Source organism: Rhagoletis pomonella, unplaced genomic scaffold (genome assembly GCF_013731165.1).
Source record: "Rhagoletis pomonella isolate Grant_MI unplaced genomic scaffold, Rhpom_1.0 Rhpom_scaffold_00006, whole genome shotgun sequence".
NCBI lineage: Eukaryota > Metazoa > Arthropoda > Insecta > Diptera > Tephritidae > Rhagoletis > Rhagoletis pomonella.
The window spans coordinates 49148564-49168794 of NW_023458560.1; the positions used below are offsets into that span (position 1 = coordinate 49148564).

At 34.0% G+C, this 20231-nt stretch overlaps 1 protein-coding gene and 1 long non-coding RNA gene across 2 annotated transcripts; one reads left to right on the forward strand and one right to left on the reverse strand.

Annotated features, from left to right (window-relative positions):
* Positions 1-10381: 10381 nt before the first annotated feature.
* Positions 10382-11081, reverse strand: LOC118741700 (chymotrypsin inhibitor SCI-II). Its single transcript, XM_036473674.1, has 2 exons — positions 10854-11081; positions 10382-10698 (listed from the first exon to the last, which is right to left on the reverse strand). Exons 1-2 carry the CDS (start codon positions 10933-10935, stop codon positions 10526-10528), a joined length of 255 nt encoding a protein of 84 aa, XP_036329567.1. The 5' UTR covers positions 10936-11081; the 3' UTR covers positions 10382-10525.
* Positions 11082-15433: 4352 nt separating this feature from the next.
* On the forward strand, positions 15434-16416 carry LOC118741701. The gene is made up of 5 exons (XR_004993327.1): positions 15434-15454; positions 15515-15576; positions 15629-15694; positions 15751-15862; positions 15919-16416. It is a non-coding gene; the product is annotated as an uncharacterized LOC118741701 (long non-coding RNA).
* Positions 16417-20231: the final 3815 nt, after the last annotated feature.

The following is a 20231-nucleotide window of genomic DNA, read 5'->3' on the forward strand; positions in this document are numbered from 1 at the left end:
GACCCAATCTGATAAGTATATTTCCCCTAAAGTTAACCCATTTTATTTAATTTCTCTCGTGAAAATATATATTTTATTTAAAAATTTCAGATATGTAAATATATTTTAAATTTTTGCTTTAATTTTTGTCTCCTTTTAATATTTAATTAGATACCTTAAGATTAAAATAAGCTTAAAACGAAACAGCACAGCAACCCTTTTCTGTTCATCTTGAGAACACAAAACCCTCTTTTGTTAAAATTCGGCGCTGCACAAAATCCTGGCTTTTATATTTTCCAACAAAATACCACTTCGCAACCCTGGATTTTCACGAAGCGTTTCATTCGGGTCGTAGTTTGGCTACTTCGGGCCATTCGGTGTTGTATGCCATATTGTTCACTGTCATCGCCATATTGAACACGCCCAGCAAAAAATCGGTAATCGCTTTTAGTGGTAACGTGTTCTAGAAGGCATAGCGTTATAATGCCTTCGAATTTTTTCGCTTCTTTTAGGCATTGGCGGTAATGCAAAGTAGAATGTTCTACAATATTTTATTTGTTTCGCTTCTTTGCTTCACTTCAGGGAATGCAAAGTAGAATGTCCTACAATATTTTATTTGTTTCACTTTTTTGCTTTATTTCAGGGAATGCAAAGTAGAATGTCCTACAATATTTTTTTTTTTTATTTCGCTTCTTTGCTTAATTTCGGAGAATGCAAAGTAGAATGCTGCATCGTAGTCAGCTGACAAATGGAATGAATATTCAAAAATTCTTTTTCTGCCGTTACTTTCCGTGGAAATTTGTCTCGCATAAAAATCATGTTTTGCTTTGTTCAATTTGCAGCGAAGTTGAAGTCAGTCAATGAAGTAAAGTACAAGAGTGAGGAAGTACAATTTTAAGCTTAATTAAATATGCATGTATGTACATACCGACTTTTAAGTAAAATCTAAATACCTAAATACATACATATGTATGTATAAACACTGATTTATACAAAATTTAATTAATTTTAATCTTTTAAGATATTTTCTGATTTCCGAATTGGAATTGGAAGAGCAGGCAGAAGAAAATGCCGTTCAGGAGCCCGCTTGGAATTCAACTTCACACCATGTAGAGACAGATGAGGTTTGTATCTCAAAAGATCTTACTAATATTATAAATGTGAAAGTTTGTATGTTTGGATGTTTGGGAAATCATCACGCGGAAACGACTGAACGGATTTGCATTAAATTTTGTACGCAGATAGCTTATGGGCCAGATTGGTTAATAGGATATTTTTTTAAGAGTTGCCACCTGTTAAAAAAGTTTCATTAAATTAATACGCGGAAACGACTAAATGGATTTGCATGAAATTTTGTAAGCAAATAGCTTATAACCTACTGTAGAAAATAGGCTAATTTTTTGGAATAGTTGCCACCTATTTAAAAAGTTTAATTAAATTAATACGCGGAAACGACTAAAGGGATTTGCATGAAAATTTGCACACAGATAGCTTATGACCTACAGTAGAAAATAGGCAAATTTTTTGGAATAGTTGCCACCTATTTAAAAAGTTTAATTAAATTAATACGCGGAAACGACTAAACGGATTTGCATGAAATTTTGCACACAGATAGATTATGACCTAGGTTAGAAAGTAGGCTACTTTTTTTAAGAGTTGCCACCTGTTATAAATGTTTAATTTAATTAATACGCGGAAATGAGTGAACTGATTTGCATGGAAGTTTTCACACAGATAGCTAGGTTGAAAAATAGGCTACTTTTTTTAAGAGTTACCACCTGCTAAAAAAGTTTAATTAGATTAATACGCGGAAAAGTCTGAACGGATTTGCATGAAATTTTGCAAGCAGATAGCTTATGACCTACAGTGGAAAATAGGCAAATTTTTTGGAAGAGTTGCCACCTGTTAAAAAAGTTTTAATTAAATTAATACGCGGAAATGAGTGAACAGATTTGCATGACATTTCGCACAGAGATAGCTTATGACCTATGTTGGAAAATAGGCTACTATTTTAAGAGCTATCACGTATTATGAAAGTTTAATTAAATTAATACGCGTAAATGACAGAACTGATTTGCATGAAAGTTTGCATACAGATAGCTTATGACCTAGCCTGGAAAATAGGCTACTTTTTTAAGAATTGCCACCTGTTTGAAAATGAAATTTTGCTCAAAGATGGTTTATGACTTGGATTGAAAAACAGGCTACTTCCTTAACCGGTTTTCCGATCAGAACAAAATTTAGTACACTTATTACGGATTTCGGAAGGATGGTCTTAGACTGAAAGTAAGTCCGATAACTCAAGGCCCCTCCCATACAAATTCGAATTTTCATATTACATACATATCTCTGGAAGTATTTGTGGGAGAGAACTGAAACTTGGTATAGTGATATCTATGTGAAATCAATGATGGCATTAATCGATTGATGTTTTAATCAGTTAGTTAATTCGATTAAATTCAATCTGATTACAGTTAATCATGATTAATTTTAACCTGACTGAACAGTTAATCGTGACCGCGATTAAAAAATAAATTTTTAATCATTAACTCTTAATTTGATCAAGTAGGTTTGGTGATTAATTAAGTTATGCTGGAATGTCCCTGTGCACACAAAGCAAGTTAATCCGGTAGGGCTAAGTCGGGTTTCCTCATCCATCTAAGCAATTTCGTGTGCATTTTCATTAAGATATATACCAACAAACGTTTTACAAACTAGGTTTGTAAAAGTTCCCAGTTTATGTATTACTAATAACAATAATTATAATTTTTTTATATTATGTGCTTTTTATAAGCGTAAAACACAAAATAATTACTATAACTGGTGTTTGGTTTCAAACTCGGACAAACTAGACAAATTAATCAGATTTTATTTTTAATTGGATTAACGATTAATGTTTTAAATTAATTAAACGTAATCGCAGCCAGCGATTAACGATTCAAAAAATGTTATCATTAATCGTACAGTTGATAACGACTAATTAATTTTAATCGTCAAACGCGATTAACATTTTAATCGTTAATCAGATTAACAGTTTTCCAACACTGTGTGAAATCATGTTCATATTCACGGAGAAAAATGGACGTTTTTGGAAAAGAGGCGTAGCACCTCCAATACTGACTGAAAGTTTCATATTGCATATCCCTTCAAATGTTTGGGGTAAAGTACTCAAGGTTGGTATGGAAATACATATGTATGTATGTATGTATGTGAAACTAATACCATACTCATGGAGAAAAATGAGAGTTATTGGAAAAGGTGATGTGACAACTCCCATGCAAATTGATTTTTCTATGCTGCATATCTCTGGAGGTGTTTATTGCAGAGGACGGGAATTTGGCACCGAGATGTGTATACAAAATTAATTCCATACTCATGGAGAAAAATTTGCGTTATTCGAAAAGGGGGCATGGAACCTCCCGTACAAATTTACTTTTATACTGCATATCTCTAGAGGTGTTCATGGTAGAGTACTGGACTTGGTACTGGGGTATGTAAAATCAATTCTAAATTCATGAAAGAAGATTAGGGTCATAAGAAAAAGGGGCGTGGCACTTTCTGTGCAAATTGACTTTTTCTTGCCACATATCCCTGGAAGTGTTTGTGGAAGAATACTGGAACTTGGTATGGAGTTGTGTATACAAAATGTTTCAATTGCTCATGGAAAAAATGTGATTTATTAAAAAAGGAGACATGTCGCCTCCCATACGTACTAAAAATTTCTTAGTACATATCTCTGGAAGGATAGAAAATATTTGGAAGTATTTTAAATTTGTTATGGAGATTTATTTTATAAGTGCCGTACTGATAGCAAAAATTTCTTTTAATGAAAAAGGGAGAGCCGGGTTCGGCCTTTTAATCTAAAGCTCTCTTGAGGCATTTGCTACAGTAATGAGAAGTGGTATTTTATCAAGGCCAGGTTACTGAATTTGAGTTGGAAATATTAGAACCCGCCGTGGCACCTCCAAGAAGGTTACATGTTTACGCGTCGTATACCTGGATCCATTTCAAGGTAAACTTAGAGGGATTGATATCTTTCGTATGCCTAGCGCGCAGACGAGATTTTATAATTTCATAGTTTTAAATGGCCTAAATACCTTAACTCGCTTAAAAAATAACGAGCTATAACGAAAAGGGCACAGAAATAAAATTTAACATCATTAAATTATTTTTCATATTTGTATAAAAGCGCGGGGTGAAACCCGCGGGTATAAGCTAGTAATCTATACATATTAGACTGCATCACTCCCCATACAAAAAAAAAAATCGGTACTATTTTTCCATTGGAATTATAAAATCTATTATATTTTAAGACGTCCACCACAAATATTTCAGAAAAAATTAAGGGTATTCATCAAACCTTATAAATGCATTGTAAACCGTATAAACTTATAATTGTGTAAACCTTATAAATGAACTGTCAAAATTTGTATGGAAACTCGTTTACACATTTCTGATAAATTTATCCAGCGATTTCACTGAATAAACTTGATAAACTGAAGACAATGCAACTCTGTCGCAACTCTAGCTATGTTTTCTTAGGCAATAATCGGGATCCCCATACAAATTGTGCACGCAAATTCAACAACGATATGATCCTGATAGAGATCTGGTTCAATTATTATCCCGTCTGTTTGTTTTGTTTCACTGATAATTCGCAAAGTTTGGTAGCCGTGACAAATGAATTCATACACTAACAGACATTCTGCCATTGTTTCTTATAACTTGCTTCAAATAAATAGGCTTTATGTTATATGTACATTTATTTAAATAGATATCTCGTAAATATAATTTTTTCCAATTTAGTGAGGTAGTTTCTATAATTTCTTTATCCCCGTGCTAGTAGTATAAAGTTAGTGACACTGCGCTTTATAACCAAAGAAAACACGACTATTGTCGCATGTGTAAACGAAAAGAGAGTGTGGGTCGTTCATGTAACAGAGTGCATAAACTTATAAGATTATCTGCTTGATAAAGTTATCGGTTTAGATGAATACCACTATTAAGATTTAAGTGAGCTGGACCGATTTGAAAATACCTCCAAAAATGGAGTTTTTTATGAATAAAAATAGTTTCTTAAAGATTTTGTTTATTTAAATCCACTCAAATGACAAAACGGTTTAAGCTTAAAATATTTGCATAACAATAAAAAAAAAAAAATTAAACAAAATTTTTAACGTAATCGTAATAATGAGATTTTTGATGCTGTTTTTAACTTCTTTCAAAGATTGGTATAGGAAAAACTTGAATAACTGAACCTAAACTCTTCCGATTTAGACTAAAGAGGTGTCATTGGAAAGGTATTTTTTCGCCCTTTTTATTTCTTTGCTAATAAACTCATTCAAAGGATGGAAGAGAAAGGTAGGATGAACGAGCGTCACTTAAAGTTGAATTAAGATGTGTTGGTATTCGACAAAACAAGATGGGACACGAATGACGTTTTTTTTGCCCAGAAATGAAAACAGTGTGAAAATACCTTTCTACTGAGACCCCATAAGTCTAAATCAGAACATTTTTGGCCCAGTTATTCAAGTTTTTCGTAAACCTTTGCACACTTATTTGCCTTTACCCCGGGAAGGTTATAGGCATAGAGAAAAATGGGCAGTACTGGAAAAGATGGCGTGGCACATCCTATACTAACTAAAATTTTCATGTTGTATATCTCTTGAAATATTTGTGGTAGAGCATTGAAACTTGCTGTCGAGATAAATAAAATTAATTCCATACTCATTTGAAAAAATTGGCGATATTGGAGAAGGGGGCCTGGCACCTCCCATAGGCGTGAATTATTTAATGAGCTCTAACTTCGGAACCGTAAGTCACATGAATTTTAAATGTGGTATGCAGACATATCTATGGTAGGTGCTTATAGTAAGGTATGTATATATAAATGAGTTTGTAAAGGGGGGCGTAGAACTTAACATAGGCTTGTAATTTTTTATCAGCTATAACTTCGGAACCACAAGTCACATGACCCCTTGAATTAATATTAATTAATATGTTCAAAAAACAGCTTCTCATAAAAATACAATCGCCGTTCGGAGTCGACGTAAAACTGTAGGTCCCTCCGCTTTGTGTGACAACATCAAGGCGCACGCCACAAATCGGAGGAGAAGCTCGGCCAAACACTAATATATGTGTAAGCGCCAATCTATTATTATTATTAATATGTTCATGGGTACATATATATGTATTTATATATGTACATGTTTTTTGCCAAGAAGCAATATATAGGTATATACATATACATATATGTTACTATACACCCTGCAAACCAAAGTTCCCGAAATCTTAACGAAATCTTTAGGAGTATCTGATTTCTGTACCGATTTTTTTCCGAATCTTCAAAGAAAATTATATGAAGTGGTTGACACGAACTCGTAAAGAAATTTCTGTACGAAAAATAAAGAAAATTCTGAAAAAAGTCTGCAAGAAATTCTTGACATAGCAGCATTACCCTGCAAACCAAAGTTCCCGAAATCTTAAGGAAATCGTTAGGAGTATTTCATTTCTGTAACGATTTTCTTACGAGTTTTCAAAGAAAATTATATGAAGTGGTTGACACGCACTCGTAAAGAAATTTCTGGACGAAAAATAAAGAAAATTCTGGAAAAATTCTGAAAGATATTCTTCACATAGCACCATTATTTTAGTTTCTTCACAGATTTTCTTCCGAAATTTCGTAAAAGAATGGAAGTGTGCGTAATTTATTTCATTTTAGAAAATTCGGCAAAAAATCGAATTAAATCTTAACGAATTCTTTAAATTTTCTTTACAATGCAGAATACTCTGAAAAAATGGTTTGCAGGGTATTTTCATTTCTTTACCGATTTTCTTCCGAAATTTCGTAAAAGAATGGAAGTGTGCGTAATTTATTTCATTTTAGAAAATTCGGCAAAAAATCGGATGGGATCTTTCCGAAGTCTTTAAAATTTCTTTACGATTCAGAATACTCTGAAAAAATGGTTTGCAGGTCATCTATGGTAGGTACATACCCTGCAAACCATTTTTTCAGAGTATTCTGAATCGTAAAGAAATTTTAAAGACTTCGGAAAGATCCCATCCGATTTTTTGCCGAATTTTCTAAAATGAAATAAATTACGCACACTTCCATTCTTTTACGAAATTTCGGAAGAAAATCGGTAAAGAAATGAAAATAATGCTGCTATGTGAAGAATTTCTTGCAGACTTTTTTCAGAATTTTCTTTATTTTTCGTACAGAAATTTCTTTACGAGTTCGTGTCAACCACTTCATATAATTTTCTTTGAAGATTCGGAAAAAAATCGTTACAGAAATCAGATACTCCTAAAGATTTCGTTAAGATTTCGGGAACTTTGGTTTGCAGGGTACATACACATTAATTAATATTAAGATATGATTAACTCCAGAAATTATTAAAAAAATTCAATGCAATGTAGAATAAAAATATGGGTAACAAATTCTATAGGAAATTTCTTTAGAATTTAAAAAGTTTAAATTTTTTGGAATCACAAGGACGAATAGGTAATTTTTAAGCTGACAAAGTTTGAAGAACGAGATTCGAGGATGTTATCGAGTTTATATAAGCCCTTAACATACAATTTTTTCAAAAACAAACTTTGCGAAATTTAGAGGATAAAATTTTAAAATGACATTTTCAATATTTACCAGCCCTTCCGCACCAGAAAATTCAATCTGTTTAAATTCTACAGGATTTCCTCATTAATTTTATAACCATACTTCCTCTCTAAGCACATTTCTCTGAATTTTTAAAATCATTTTTTAATTACTGGCGTCAGAGTGAAAAACTAAAAACGCAATTTTACTATATTTGGCCCATGGTTTCGCGAATATATGAATTTGAATCTATATATATATATATGAGAATTTATCTATATATATGTATGAATGTTGCGTTAACATTATTAAATGTTTTTCTTTAGGTAATAAATTCAACAAACCCATCAAGATGTCATTTTTCTCATCTTCTTTTTTTCATATTTAGTTTTGTTCTCTTTTGACTTTAGATCTAAATATCGTATTGGAAAAAAATTCCTTCCCAAAACAAAAAACATTTTACAATTCTTTCCACGATAGTAACATTTGAATTGTACAATAAATTTTTTTAACAAATTTGGACTTGTTAATTTTTCACCATTAATTTCAATAATTGTCGAGTTCAAATGCTCCAAAAGATTCAAAAAATCACTACTTGGTTTATAAAGATCTACTTGAGATATGCAATTAACGAAAGTAAATTATTGTCTTTCCCTTCACTCGTCCTGAAACCGAATTGTGCCAGACCCGTCTCGACACAATCAAACTCGATATCGTAAGTGGTATTTTTGCAGCTTCCAAATGCGCAACTCATTCTTCTTTTTATTATTTTTAAAAAATTATTTTATTTTTTCCTTTGTCGATCAAATTCTCGCTGGACCAAAAAGCACAGCGAAAATCTACACTTGGCTCAGCCGGAAATACGGAAAAGTCTTCAGTGGGCACGGCTGCGTTAAAGTATACCCTTATCGCTGCGGACATGTGCAAAACCCTCATTTCGAGCACTGCAGACCGACGGTCATCGAAGATGCTGAGAAAGTGTTTTTAAAACGGCCCGCTTTAGCTTTATAAGGTCTGTAAGCTTAACTCCGGTCTGAGACCATAAAATCTGCTTTTGCTTATGTTAATAAACCAAGAAGCATGGAACGCTTTTTTCTGTATGTCTGCCTCCGACGCATCATAAAGTAGCAGTCACCACATTTTAGGCGCAACGGGCCATATGTAAAGCCAGTTTTCTTGAGAAGTTACGGCATTAAGAGGGCGAGCCTCCTAAATTCGAATAATCTCTATCCGGACGATATTATACAACGAAACAAACTTCCTTGTAAAGTTCAGACTTTATGGACTTTCGAAAAAATACTGTCATTTAGTTGGTCCCTGGTGCCTGCTGAGCGCCTTTTTTCAAAAGCTGGTGCTTCAGCCATCGAGAAACGCAACCGCTTTTTTTGTTTTTGCAAACTCGAAGCAGCACGAGAAGAGCTGAGAAGCAAACGATTGTTTGCTTTCCGGCACGAATGCGATGCTTATCAGCAAAAGCATTTTTCTGATGCTTGCTTATTGAAAAGTTCGGAAGCAGAAGCAGGAACAGAAGAAATTGATCGACTTTCGTAGTTCGTCAGTTGCTTCTGCTGTCATATTTGAAAAAGAAAACGAATAGCCACAGCAGCAACACGGAAAATGCTGAGAAGCAAACGATTGTTTGCTTTTCGGCACGAACTCGATGCTTCTTAGCAAATAAATTCAATCAATTTTTGCTTTTAGTTCGACTGCGACTAATGCGCGGGAATGCTGACGGCTTGTGAAAGCAAAACTTCTGTTCCATCGACTGCCGCTGTTGACGACTTGCAAAAGCAGTAGGTGCAAGGAGGCACAGGTGAACTTCTATGCAGATGGTTTGAATGCAGATAGCTTTCCTTTAAGCTTTAGACTTTAGACTTAGATTTAGACTTTCAGATCACTATAGTGTTCTCCAAGTATAGGTAGCTGCTATTAAAGAAGCAACCGATTGTTTGTTAAACTGTTCGACGTCGGCTGGACAGGTGAACATCTATCGTGATCGCAAAAAGTTCAAAACAAGACGAGCAATGCCTGGTGTCTTTTTCAAATGTCTCCGATTTTTTTTCCGTTCAAACTTATATGGGAGTGGGAGTACCTGGTGCGTTTATTAACTGGACATTGTCCGATGGGTATTCAGGCGGCGATCTTAAATAACAGACTGGATTCTCACGGTCGCGGCTGTTTAAAGGCCGATGAGCTTGAATAATTTCAACACCTTTTTAAGCTGTCCAGCCTTTCCTAGGTTATACCTTGAATTTTTCTTTCCAACCAGCCCTGAAGAGCTCTTCGGAACTGACATCTGCCGCCTAGGAAATTCCGCTCAACGCACACAGCGTTCTTCGCTTTAGCCTAGCAGTTAACGTTGGTAGTGTTATCAGAAAGGACTGATGCTTATGGGCCAAATGTTCAACTTTTACTGGAGGGTATACATATATGACTGTGTACAGTTAGATTAGGTGAATGTGGCATTGTGATACCACTATGAAACACGGATACCTCAGTAACGATATTGCATGGAACCATTTTGAAGCTTTTAGGAAGCTTAGGATTGGTTTTATTGCTTTTATTTAAAGCTGGGCAACTGCGAAATAAGTGTTCAACTGTTTCTTACTCTTCCTCATCTCTGCAATTTTACAAAATTCATATGGGAGAATATCCCTAATCTAGAAGATTGCCCAATAAATAGCCAATGACTGATTACACAGGCCATAACCTTCGAAATGTCCTCTCTTAACCGGTGGAACAGTCAAAGCTCCCCAACACACGAGTGAAAGTTTGAGACCTAACCAATTATCCTAACATTCTTTCTTCCATATAAGAACTTTCAACATTAGCATTCTTAAGTTGTATTTTTTATTATTTTTTTTCCATTGATATAACAAATGAGTATTAATACTTTTTATGATCACATCGGGAAAGTCCCACTCACTCCCAGCAGCATAAATGTCACCATCAAACGTCACGACAGCTCAATTCGCATTCCTTTTTAGTATCGAAACGATTATCGTTCCCGCCACACCCGCCGTAGATGAATTCCTCACATTTGCGCGCAATCGGATTGTAGGCAAAGCTGGGCACATAGCCAAAACAACGGCCGCTCTGAGGTGATTGCAAGCAAACTTTTACTACAAAACAAATAAGAGTAAATAAATATAAATAAAAGTAAAAAAGTTCAAGTATGCAAATAAGTAGGTATGTAAGTAAGCATGAAAATGGCGAAAAACCAGAAAAAGGCGCTATTAAGCAAATCTTATTTACAAATATTTGTAATCAAACAAACCTCTTCGATTGACGGCATCAACACGGAGCAGAGAGCAAAGCAACAACACAAAAACAATGCTGACTTCGCGTGAAAACTGCATTTAAACAATAAGTACTTGTGTAATAAAATAAACCATATTTGATTATTATTTTGGCTTTTAATTGATGAAAAATATTAGCACACTTCAAAACACTCAACTTATAGCCCACCTTCTGCCAGCTGACTGACGCTACTGGCTCGCAAGACGGTCTCGTAGCACCAGTGTTGCCGCGAAACATTTTTAGTGGTAGCTAAATTCCAGCTAAAAAAGGGCTAAAAAAGAGCTAAAAATCGTCGTTGTGGCTAAAAATGGTAGCTAAATTTTTTTACCTACATCTTATATATAAAAATAAGTGCACGTTTTTGGTGTGACCTCATAACTTGAAAACAGCTTCACCAAATTCAACCAAATTTATGTGGCATATTCGATTTATCATGCAGATGGTTTATGCGAAGTTTTCCCGGATTCGGAAGAGGGGGCGTGGCACCACCCATACTAACTAAAATATAAAAATAAGTGAACGTTTTTGGTGTGACAATATAACTTAAGAACGGCTTCACCGAATTCAACCAAATTTATGCGGCATATTCGGACCATCATGCAGATATTTTATGTGGAGTTTTCCCAAATTTGGAGAAGGGGCGTGGCATATGTATGTATCTTATGTATACAAATAAGTACACGTTTTTTGTGTGAGCTTATAACTTGAGAACGGCTTCACCGAATTCAACCAAATTTATACGGCATATTCAGGCTATCATGCAGATGGTTTATGTGAAGTTTGCCCGAATTCGTAAAAGGGGGTGTGGCACCTTCCATACTAACTAAAATTTTTTTGTTGTATATCTCTTGAAATATTTGTGGTAGAGTACTGGAAGTTGGTATAGAGGTATAACAAATAATTCCATACTCATGGATAAAAATGGGCAGTATTGGAAAAGAGGGCGTGGCACCTCACATCTTATATATAAAGAATAAGTGCAAGATTTCAACCAAATTTATACGGCATAGTCGGGCTATTATGCAGATGGTTTGTGTTAAGTTTCCCCGAAATCGGAAAAGGGGGCGTGACACCACCCATACTAACAAACATTTTCATCTGGTATATCTCTTGAAATATTTGTGGTAGATTACTGGAATTGGTAGCTCTATACGTGGCCTGTTCAAGAGTTGGCATTCCAAATTGTTTATTTATTCATACCCAAGATGGAAAAACAAAAAATGTTGTATATCCAAATCTGTTGGATTAAGATTTAAAATAAAGAATCACCAATTTTGAAATAAAACAAATGATAAATTTTCATATAGAAAAATTCCAGGACTTTTCATTCGTTTTTCAATATTTGGTGTAGAGAAGCACACCGGGGTACTGCTAGTATAAATATGTAAGTATACACGCAAACATTTTCTATAATTACTGGTATAGAAAAACAATGAACTCTGAAAAGAATTACCATTTTATTCAACAAAAAAACTTTTTGTGTAACACATAAAGCATATTAAGGGCCACCAACTTACCTATTTTAAAGTATAGTTAAAACGTTAACGGATAAGATAACGGCCCAGAAACGTAAGGAACATACATAGACATATGTTTACTTGCCTTAAAGGAAAGGCGTTCGCTTTATGAGCGAAGAGTTAAATTCATGAAAATCATAAAAAAAATTTGAATGTCAATGATGAATAAATTTTGAATGTCAATGATGAATAAATTTTGAAAAGGGCTAAAAAAAGGGCTAGGGGCAATTTCAAATTTTTGTGGCCAAAAAAAGAATTTGGTAGCCAAATTTAGCCACCAAAGGGCTAAAACGGCAACACTGCGCAGCACCTTTGTGCCGCTGCTGGCTGTGTGGGCAAGGAGAATTCGGTTATTCTAAGTTAAAGCGACTCATCAGCATAACAGGTGTACGAGCACTCGATGTGTTGGCAGCATTGGAGTGCGCGGTGGCGGTCTTCGCGCAAACGCAGACGCAATCGATGACGTAAAATTATTGTTGTGAAGAAGCAGAGGTGGTAGCAAAATACTCGTAAAATAACATAAAAATAAACAAACACAAGGTGGCAATCAAGGCACATTAAACAGGTAGTATCAGTAGAGCAAAAACAACATTTGCGTGTATTTTGTTGTTGCTTCTGGTATCGAAAGTGTCAAAAACTGTTCTGAAATTTTTCTTCTAAATCAAAGCGTGCCATGTGAAATACAAAAAATTATAAAAAATAAAAAATTGAAATTGGAAAAAATAAAAATTGATGCAACTTTCTTTCCTAGTAAATTTGTTTGCTTCTCGAAGCATTGATCCATCCTTTACAAGGGCCAGTAATCAGCGGTTGTGCTGCTGAGTTGGGCGAACGTTCCAAAAGCTGCTATTCAATCCCTTGTTTTGTATGGAAAAAGGTTTCACATGCAAATGGATTTTAACAATTCAGAATTTTTGTGAGAAAAAATTAAAAATATTTGACATTTTCGAGACCAAATAATTTGAAAATAAATCAAATCAGCTGCTCTACTGATACTACCTGTTCAATGTACCTTGGTGGAAATAAAGACAAAGGCAAAATAAAAAAAAAATTGCAAAAAAATTAAAACATTTGCTTTTGTGATCAGAGTTGCCAACGAAAAGTATATTTGTATAAAATTCTCTGGAACGCGTAAAAAAAAATCAACTACTATGGTTCTTTTTCATAGTGTAGAGTTACCCCACATTTGGTAGTTAACTTAAAAATTTTTTACGGAAAATCTATAGTTAACTGCCGATTGCCCGTCACTCTAGAAACTGCATTATGAACATAAATAGGTACGCGACATTTCAACAAGGTTTGGGCAATTCCGGTTTCGTTTATTTAATGCTTAATATTTTTTATAAAAGCATAGCTCGTTATCCAGTAAAAACGATGTTAATCCGAATTTCAAACATTGTATAAAATTTAGTAAATATCGAAAAGTTTTAATAAAATTGCATCAAAGTTTCAAATTTTTTAATCAGAATTTTTAGGTAAAATTTTGGTATGCAGCTTTGTAACCGATTAAATCTTAATAGTATAGTGCTTATTATAACTATACGACACTCACACGTTCACAAGTTTTGACCATTTGTTTTTTTATTTTTTAATTTTAACTATTATTTTTTTTTTTTAATATAGTTCATTATTAAACAAAACCCGTATTGATGTCTCGGTTTTGAGCAATAAATGAAAAAAGTCAACAAACTTTCGTAAACATTTTTGTACCGCACTGAATTTTAGTATAATATAGTTCCGCTTTTAAGTAGCTGGGACTTATGAATGATTTTCTTTTATGTTAACTTTATATAGTCGGCCGCTGTGGTGTAGTGGTAAGCAGTGCGCGCTTTCACTCATCAGCACCTGGGTTCAAGCCCTGGTCAAAGCAACATCGCAAAAAATATAGAAAAAGGTTTTTCTTAACAGCGGTCGTCCCTCGGCAGGCAATGGCAAACCTCCGAGTGTATTTCTGCCATAAATCATAATTAAAATTTGTCAATATGTGGATTTTTTGTTGTTGTCGGTGTTGCGCATTTTTTCCATACAAAGCAGTATGTTCGAAAATTTTTTTATATGGAGCTACATCTTCAACAAAAAAAAAAATATATAATAATTGCCAAAAACCAACAGCTAGCTCTGACTACCTTAAATTTGCATTTCACTAAAATTGATTGGCCTACAAAACCACGTACTCAAACCATTTCTAAGGAATCTAATGAAAAGGCTCGAAATCTTTGATGAAGCTCTGTAGAATTTTCGCTAATAATAATGAGCGAACATTAAATAAACGAAAGAAAAATAGCCCGAACTTGTTAAAATATCGCATCACTCGAATTTTTAATTTTATTTTTTAACCTTTTTGACCGCAAATATTATGAATAAAAACTCAATTGATTTTGTAAATCAAATTTGTTTATTTTTACCGATGCATTTCGGTTGGCAGCTGAGCGAAAATTTGATTTACAAAATAAATTGAGTTTTTATGCACGATATTTGCGGTCAAAAATGTTGAAAAAGAAATTTAAAAATTTGAATAAAAAGACCACAAGCAGACTCTAAATTTAGTGATTAAATTACTAAAACTGTTTCCATCGCCTCCCCATTTATGTTTTCGCCATTGTATGGGTGTTTTCTTTTTTACTACGACTACTTAATTGCTTCAATGATATTCACTTTTGGAAGACCTAATTTTCATGACATATCCGCAGCATTAATTAACGTCTCCACCGATTCAGTCGCAGTTAATCTTGCAATACGTCAATTAAATTTCCAATCCCTTGAATTGCCGGAGAGTGTTTTATCTCCATTGATGGGGGCGCTTGTGATCAAATAAAGTTTACAAATGATAAGAGATAATGATCCATGATGCAATAATGAAAGGTGTTATACGTTGGCAACTTCTCGCTCTAATCCGCCATCTTGAACTACCTTAGGAGAAACTGTGTTGTTTCTTTGCTAATTTCACTGAACATTTCCCAAAATATTAGAAAAAAATTCTAAACAAGCTACATTGATTCAATTTTCGTTGTTCGTTTTGTTCTTATTCGCTGACATTTGTTTTCTAATTGCTTGAAATTTGGTAAGTATTGTAATAAAACCGATTTATTTTACAAATTAATTATAATTTTGCATTTATTAGGTAATTTCCTTAATGTTTTCCTGGCCGACCTGTGCTGGTATTGTAATTAAGAGCTAATACACGTAAGTTACAACATATTATTTTGACTTCATTGATGAACCATTCCATTTGCAGCATTCTCTGGTGAACTGCAGCTGCGGCCGAATTTGATTGTGTGCATCATCCTGCAGATATTTTGAAGTAAGTTGGAACCAGCTCTTTGTTATTTCAAAACCTAATGAACCATTTATTCGCAGATTTTGTGGACGCTTCTGTTGTGCTGCGTTCCTGCTCCGCCCGTGTTTTATAGTGTTGCGTCCCTGTTGCGCCTTTGCAATAGTGTGTGCGTTGTGCTTTAGACACGTTGAAGTAAGTTGAAACCAGGTGTTTGTTTGTTAAAAACCTAAAAAGCCATTCATTTGCAGATTGTTTATATGCTTCTGCTGTGCTGCGTTCCTGCTTCACCCGTGTATTAAATTGCAGCGTTCCTGTTAACATAAGCATCGTCGTTTAAGTACAAAACCGCGTAACTGACATTTGATGCTAAAAATTGGATTTGCTCACACAAGTTCTTGGCTCAATCCTTATCCATTCTTCCTGATACATATTAGCCAAAAATGCGATTGCTTTTTAAAAAAAGATAACCATTTTGAAATATGAGTGTTTTCACTCTCTAGAAAATAATGTATGCAACCTCGCTGGGTTTGCATTATCTTGATACGCGGTTTGGCATTTTACTGATACACGGTTTTGTACTTTAAACGACGATATGTAGATGTATGTACATATATATCACATATATTGACTTAGATATGCATAGACAATTAATGTGTACATAATTTTTTTTATGTTGAAACTAGATATGTATATAGTATGTTATTATTATTATTCGGTTCAAAAAAGTCCTATCTCAAATGAAAATACTTTGAAAATGTGCTCAGATAGGGCGTTTTTGGATCGCCAGCTGAGATAGGGTGTTTTTGAACCGAGTTCTGAGATAGGGCATTTTTCAATCAAATTCTAAAATAGGGCGTTTTCCAGCCAAATTTTGAATTAGGGCGTTGAAAAGTTTTCTGATATCGAGTGTTTTCGACCTGGCTGCCGAGATAGGTCGATATTCCACTCAGCCATGGATAAATAGTCGCATTTTTCGGTATATGGAAGACGATTAAACACGATTTGTTATTATATCGATTCTAAAAAATCAAAGGTAATTTTTAGCCACTTCAAACTTGCATATAATAAGACTAAAATTGAAGGGGCTATAAAAAAAAAATGTGAATTTTGGGTGAAAATTTGTTGTATTTTTTGTAGTTTTCTACGAAGTTTTAAAATTGGGTTTTGTTAGGAATTGAACTTTATTTTTATTGTAAATTCTTAGAAATAAATTAACATGAGAGGGAAATAATATCACTTTGAAATAGGGTTGCTATTGATATGACCGATACTGTATGTATATAATAAATTTTGTACAATTAAAAATCAAAGTGCATTTACTAAAATGAACACAACGTATTAATTATAAATTCTGAAATATATTGTTAATTTCAAAAACAAATAAATAATTTGGATGTACGTGAACTTGGGTAATGTATAATTGTTTATATGATTCCTCAAAGTATCCCTTATATAACACTGTGGAACACAACAAAACCTTAGTGCGAATATATCAGGTTTGATAGCTGTTGGCATACGAATAATGCTTCATACTCAGATTTACTAGATCAATTCGTGTTCTCCGAGAAAAAAAAAATTTCACGATCCAAAAATCTGAAAAATCTTTTTTCTCCAAATTTTGAACATTTATCGTTTTTGGCCTATATTTTATGGCAAATACCATACAAAGCAAATATAGGCCAAAAACGGAGAATTTTCAAAATTTTTAGAAAAGAATTTGGCCGCTATACTCAGATTTTTGAATCGTGAAATTTTTTTTCTCGAGAACACGAATTGATCTAGTAAAACTAAGTCTGAGGCATTATTGGTATGGTCAACAGCTATCAAACCTGATATATGCGCACAAGAAGCCCATTTGAAAGAGGGGGACAAAATATCACACGTAAATTAATTCCTCTATTTGGCCTGTACAATATAAGGGAAACATTTCAAATTCACAAGGGATAATTTTCTTAGGCCCACTTGCAGAACATCCAGAGTTAAATATATAAATACAGAGTTCAGTAGCTCTGAGTTAAACTTCTATTTTCTTAACTCAGACAACGTCTTGCAGAAAATAAAATCAACACAGAGTTAAGTAAACGAAGTTACTGTCGGCCAATTTTTAATTTTATTGGCATCACAAACCGTTTTTTGTCATTTGTTTTGAATACTGACATTTTTTTGATGTTTGAAATAAAAATAATATAGCCCAAAGCTCATCAAATGCTCATTCAATAACAGAAAAAAATACAAAAAAAATTATTGCTTCATATTAAATATATGTTTGTGCTTAATTGTTCACCATTGGATTTACAAAGCGACAATTGCATTCTTACAGGTATGCAAAACCACACATCATTTTACATTACATTGAATTGAATTTTTTTGTGGTTATTTTACTGCAGTTTCAACTCGTTAAAACTATCCGGTTTTGTTCATGGAATCGCAAACTAAACTCGTTCGTGCATATCCCAGAAAATAAAAAAACGATGGCACTAGCCTTTTAGCAAAGCAAATGCGTGGATAGAGCTGACGCGGGAATTCTATTCGATTTCCACAGGATACTGCCGCACCATGGAAAGTTTGCAACAATATTATAAAAACTTAACTTATTGTTTAATGTGAATAAATTGAGCGGAAGTACCAACCTCTTTGAGCATTCTAACCGCGTTTTAAGCTTGTCTAAAAGGAAAATAACGCTTTCCTTTTGCAAGCGAAATCTCCTGTGGAATGCTTTATCGCGCAGAGCATTATAATGATCACTTCGCTCAGCTGTTGATCTGTTATAGAAATCTGAGTTGACTTAATCAATGATTTCCTCATCATCGTCAGAATGCACCAATTCGTCCATCTTTTCATTTATTTATTTATTTTTTTATGTATTTGTTTTAATTTTATTTGTTTTTCTAGTTTTCGGCAGAACTGACACAAACTTAACCATTTAACCCTCAAAATTTTCTGGGTTAAATATTTAAGTTTTTATCTCTGAGTTAGTGTCTAAACTACTCTTGTGCAAGCCAATTTCTCAATTTAACCGGTCAACTTCGGGTTAAATAGATAATCTGCTGTTCTGCAAGTGGGCCTTAGTGATGCGGCTTATAAAAGGAGTTATATATGCCATACTGTTCTAGCTGGTTATTATCAGCTCAAAAATTTTAAGCAAATTATCATATTCCTGTGAATAAAAACGCGCCTTATTTTATTATTTTAATTATCTACAACTTTATGAGACTACCAAGCCATATATATACCTATTCAGATAATCGGAACGCTGTTGAGATTTTAGTACTTTTTCAACTAAAGGGCTTTTTTTCTTCCCGTTTTTCTTGTACTTCCAAAATACAATATTGACCTAAGGTAGTTCGATTTCGGGCTGTCACAACGTACAACACCTTTCATTATTGCATCATGATAATGATCCAACCAGAAACATCTCTGATAGATATCTAAACTTGATGAGTGAAATACTTGAGAGGATATTTACAGCTGGACAGGTGTGGTGACTTTTTCAAAAAAGTGCTTGCCAAAGATCTTGCAAGTATTATGGACTGTAAACTGAAGTTGAATGTAACAGAGAGGGTTAAGAAGGCCCTAATGCCTTAAGAGCGAAACACACCACACAAGCGGCTTGTCAAACATACTAGGGGTATTCTCCAAATCTTGCAAAGACATTGCATGTAGCACGGATTTCATGGATTGCATAACTTGCAAACACACAACAACAAAATACATGGGAAACAACATTTCCTATCGCCGCAAAATATGCAACGTCGAAATCCATGCATATATTTTGCAAAATAGCATGGCAAGATATATTCGACCCTGTGCTAGTTGTTCTGTTGTTGGAATTGCTACATATTTCTCTCATTCCTGTCATCTCGCTCACTTAATTTTTTTTTCTGTCTCTTGTTATTGTATTTGATACATAAGGGCTATTCGCGATTCGGTGCATAAGAGCTGACAAATTTATGCAATTGCAGAAATATGCCATGGATTGTGAGCGACCTTTATTAAACTGTCATGGTAAAGCTTTTGCAAAACAATTTTTGTGCATCAGCTTTGGTTTTGTTTATGAATGCAATGCATAGCATTTTTATGCTATGGATTTTCGGTATTGCAAATTTGCCAAGCAATGACAAATGCAAATGCGTGTATTTTGTTTGTGTATTGCAAATAATTTGCAATACAAATTTGCAATGCAATGATGCTAGGCCATTTGCACCGGATCGCGAATAGCCCTATAATTTCGCTGCTTGCTACTCATGCACAGTGTTGCCGTTTTGGTTACTTTTAACCAATTTTGGTTATTTTTTTCTTGCCTGTGAAGTTGTTAAGATATTTCCCGTTTTGGTTATTTTTTAATATATACTGTAGTTTTTAATTGACATAGGCCAGCTACACCTGTCGAGGTTGAGGAGAGTAGCAACAGCAGTGGCAGCCCCAGCAGTGAAACCAAGCAAGAATATTTGGAATGAATGTATTAATATTACTTACATATGTATGTATTTGTTTTATAATATACTGAATACATAATATACATGGTCGGCTAAAGACTACTTCAAATGAATAAATACTTAGA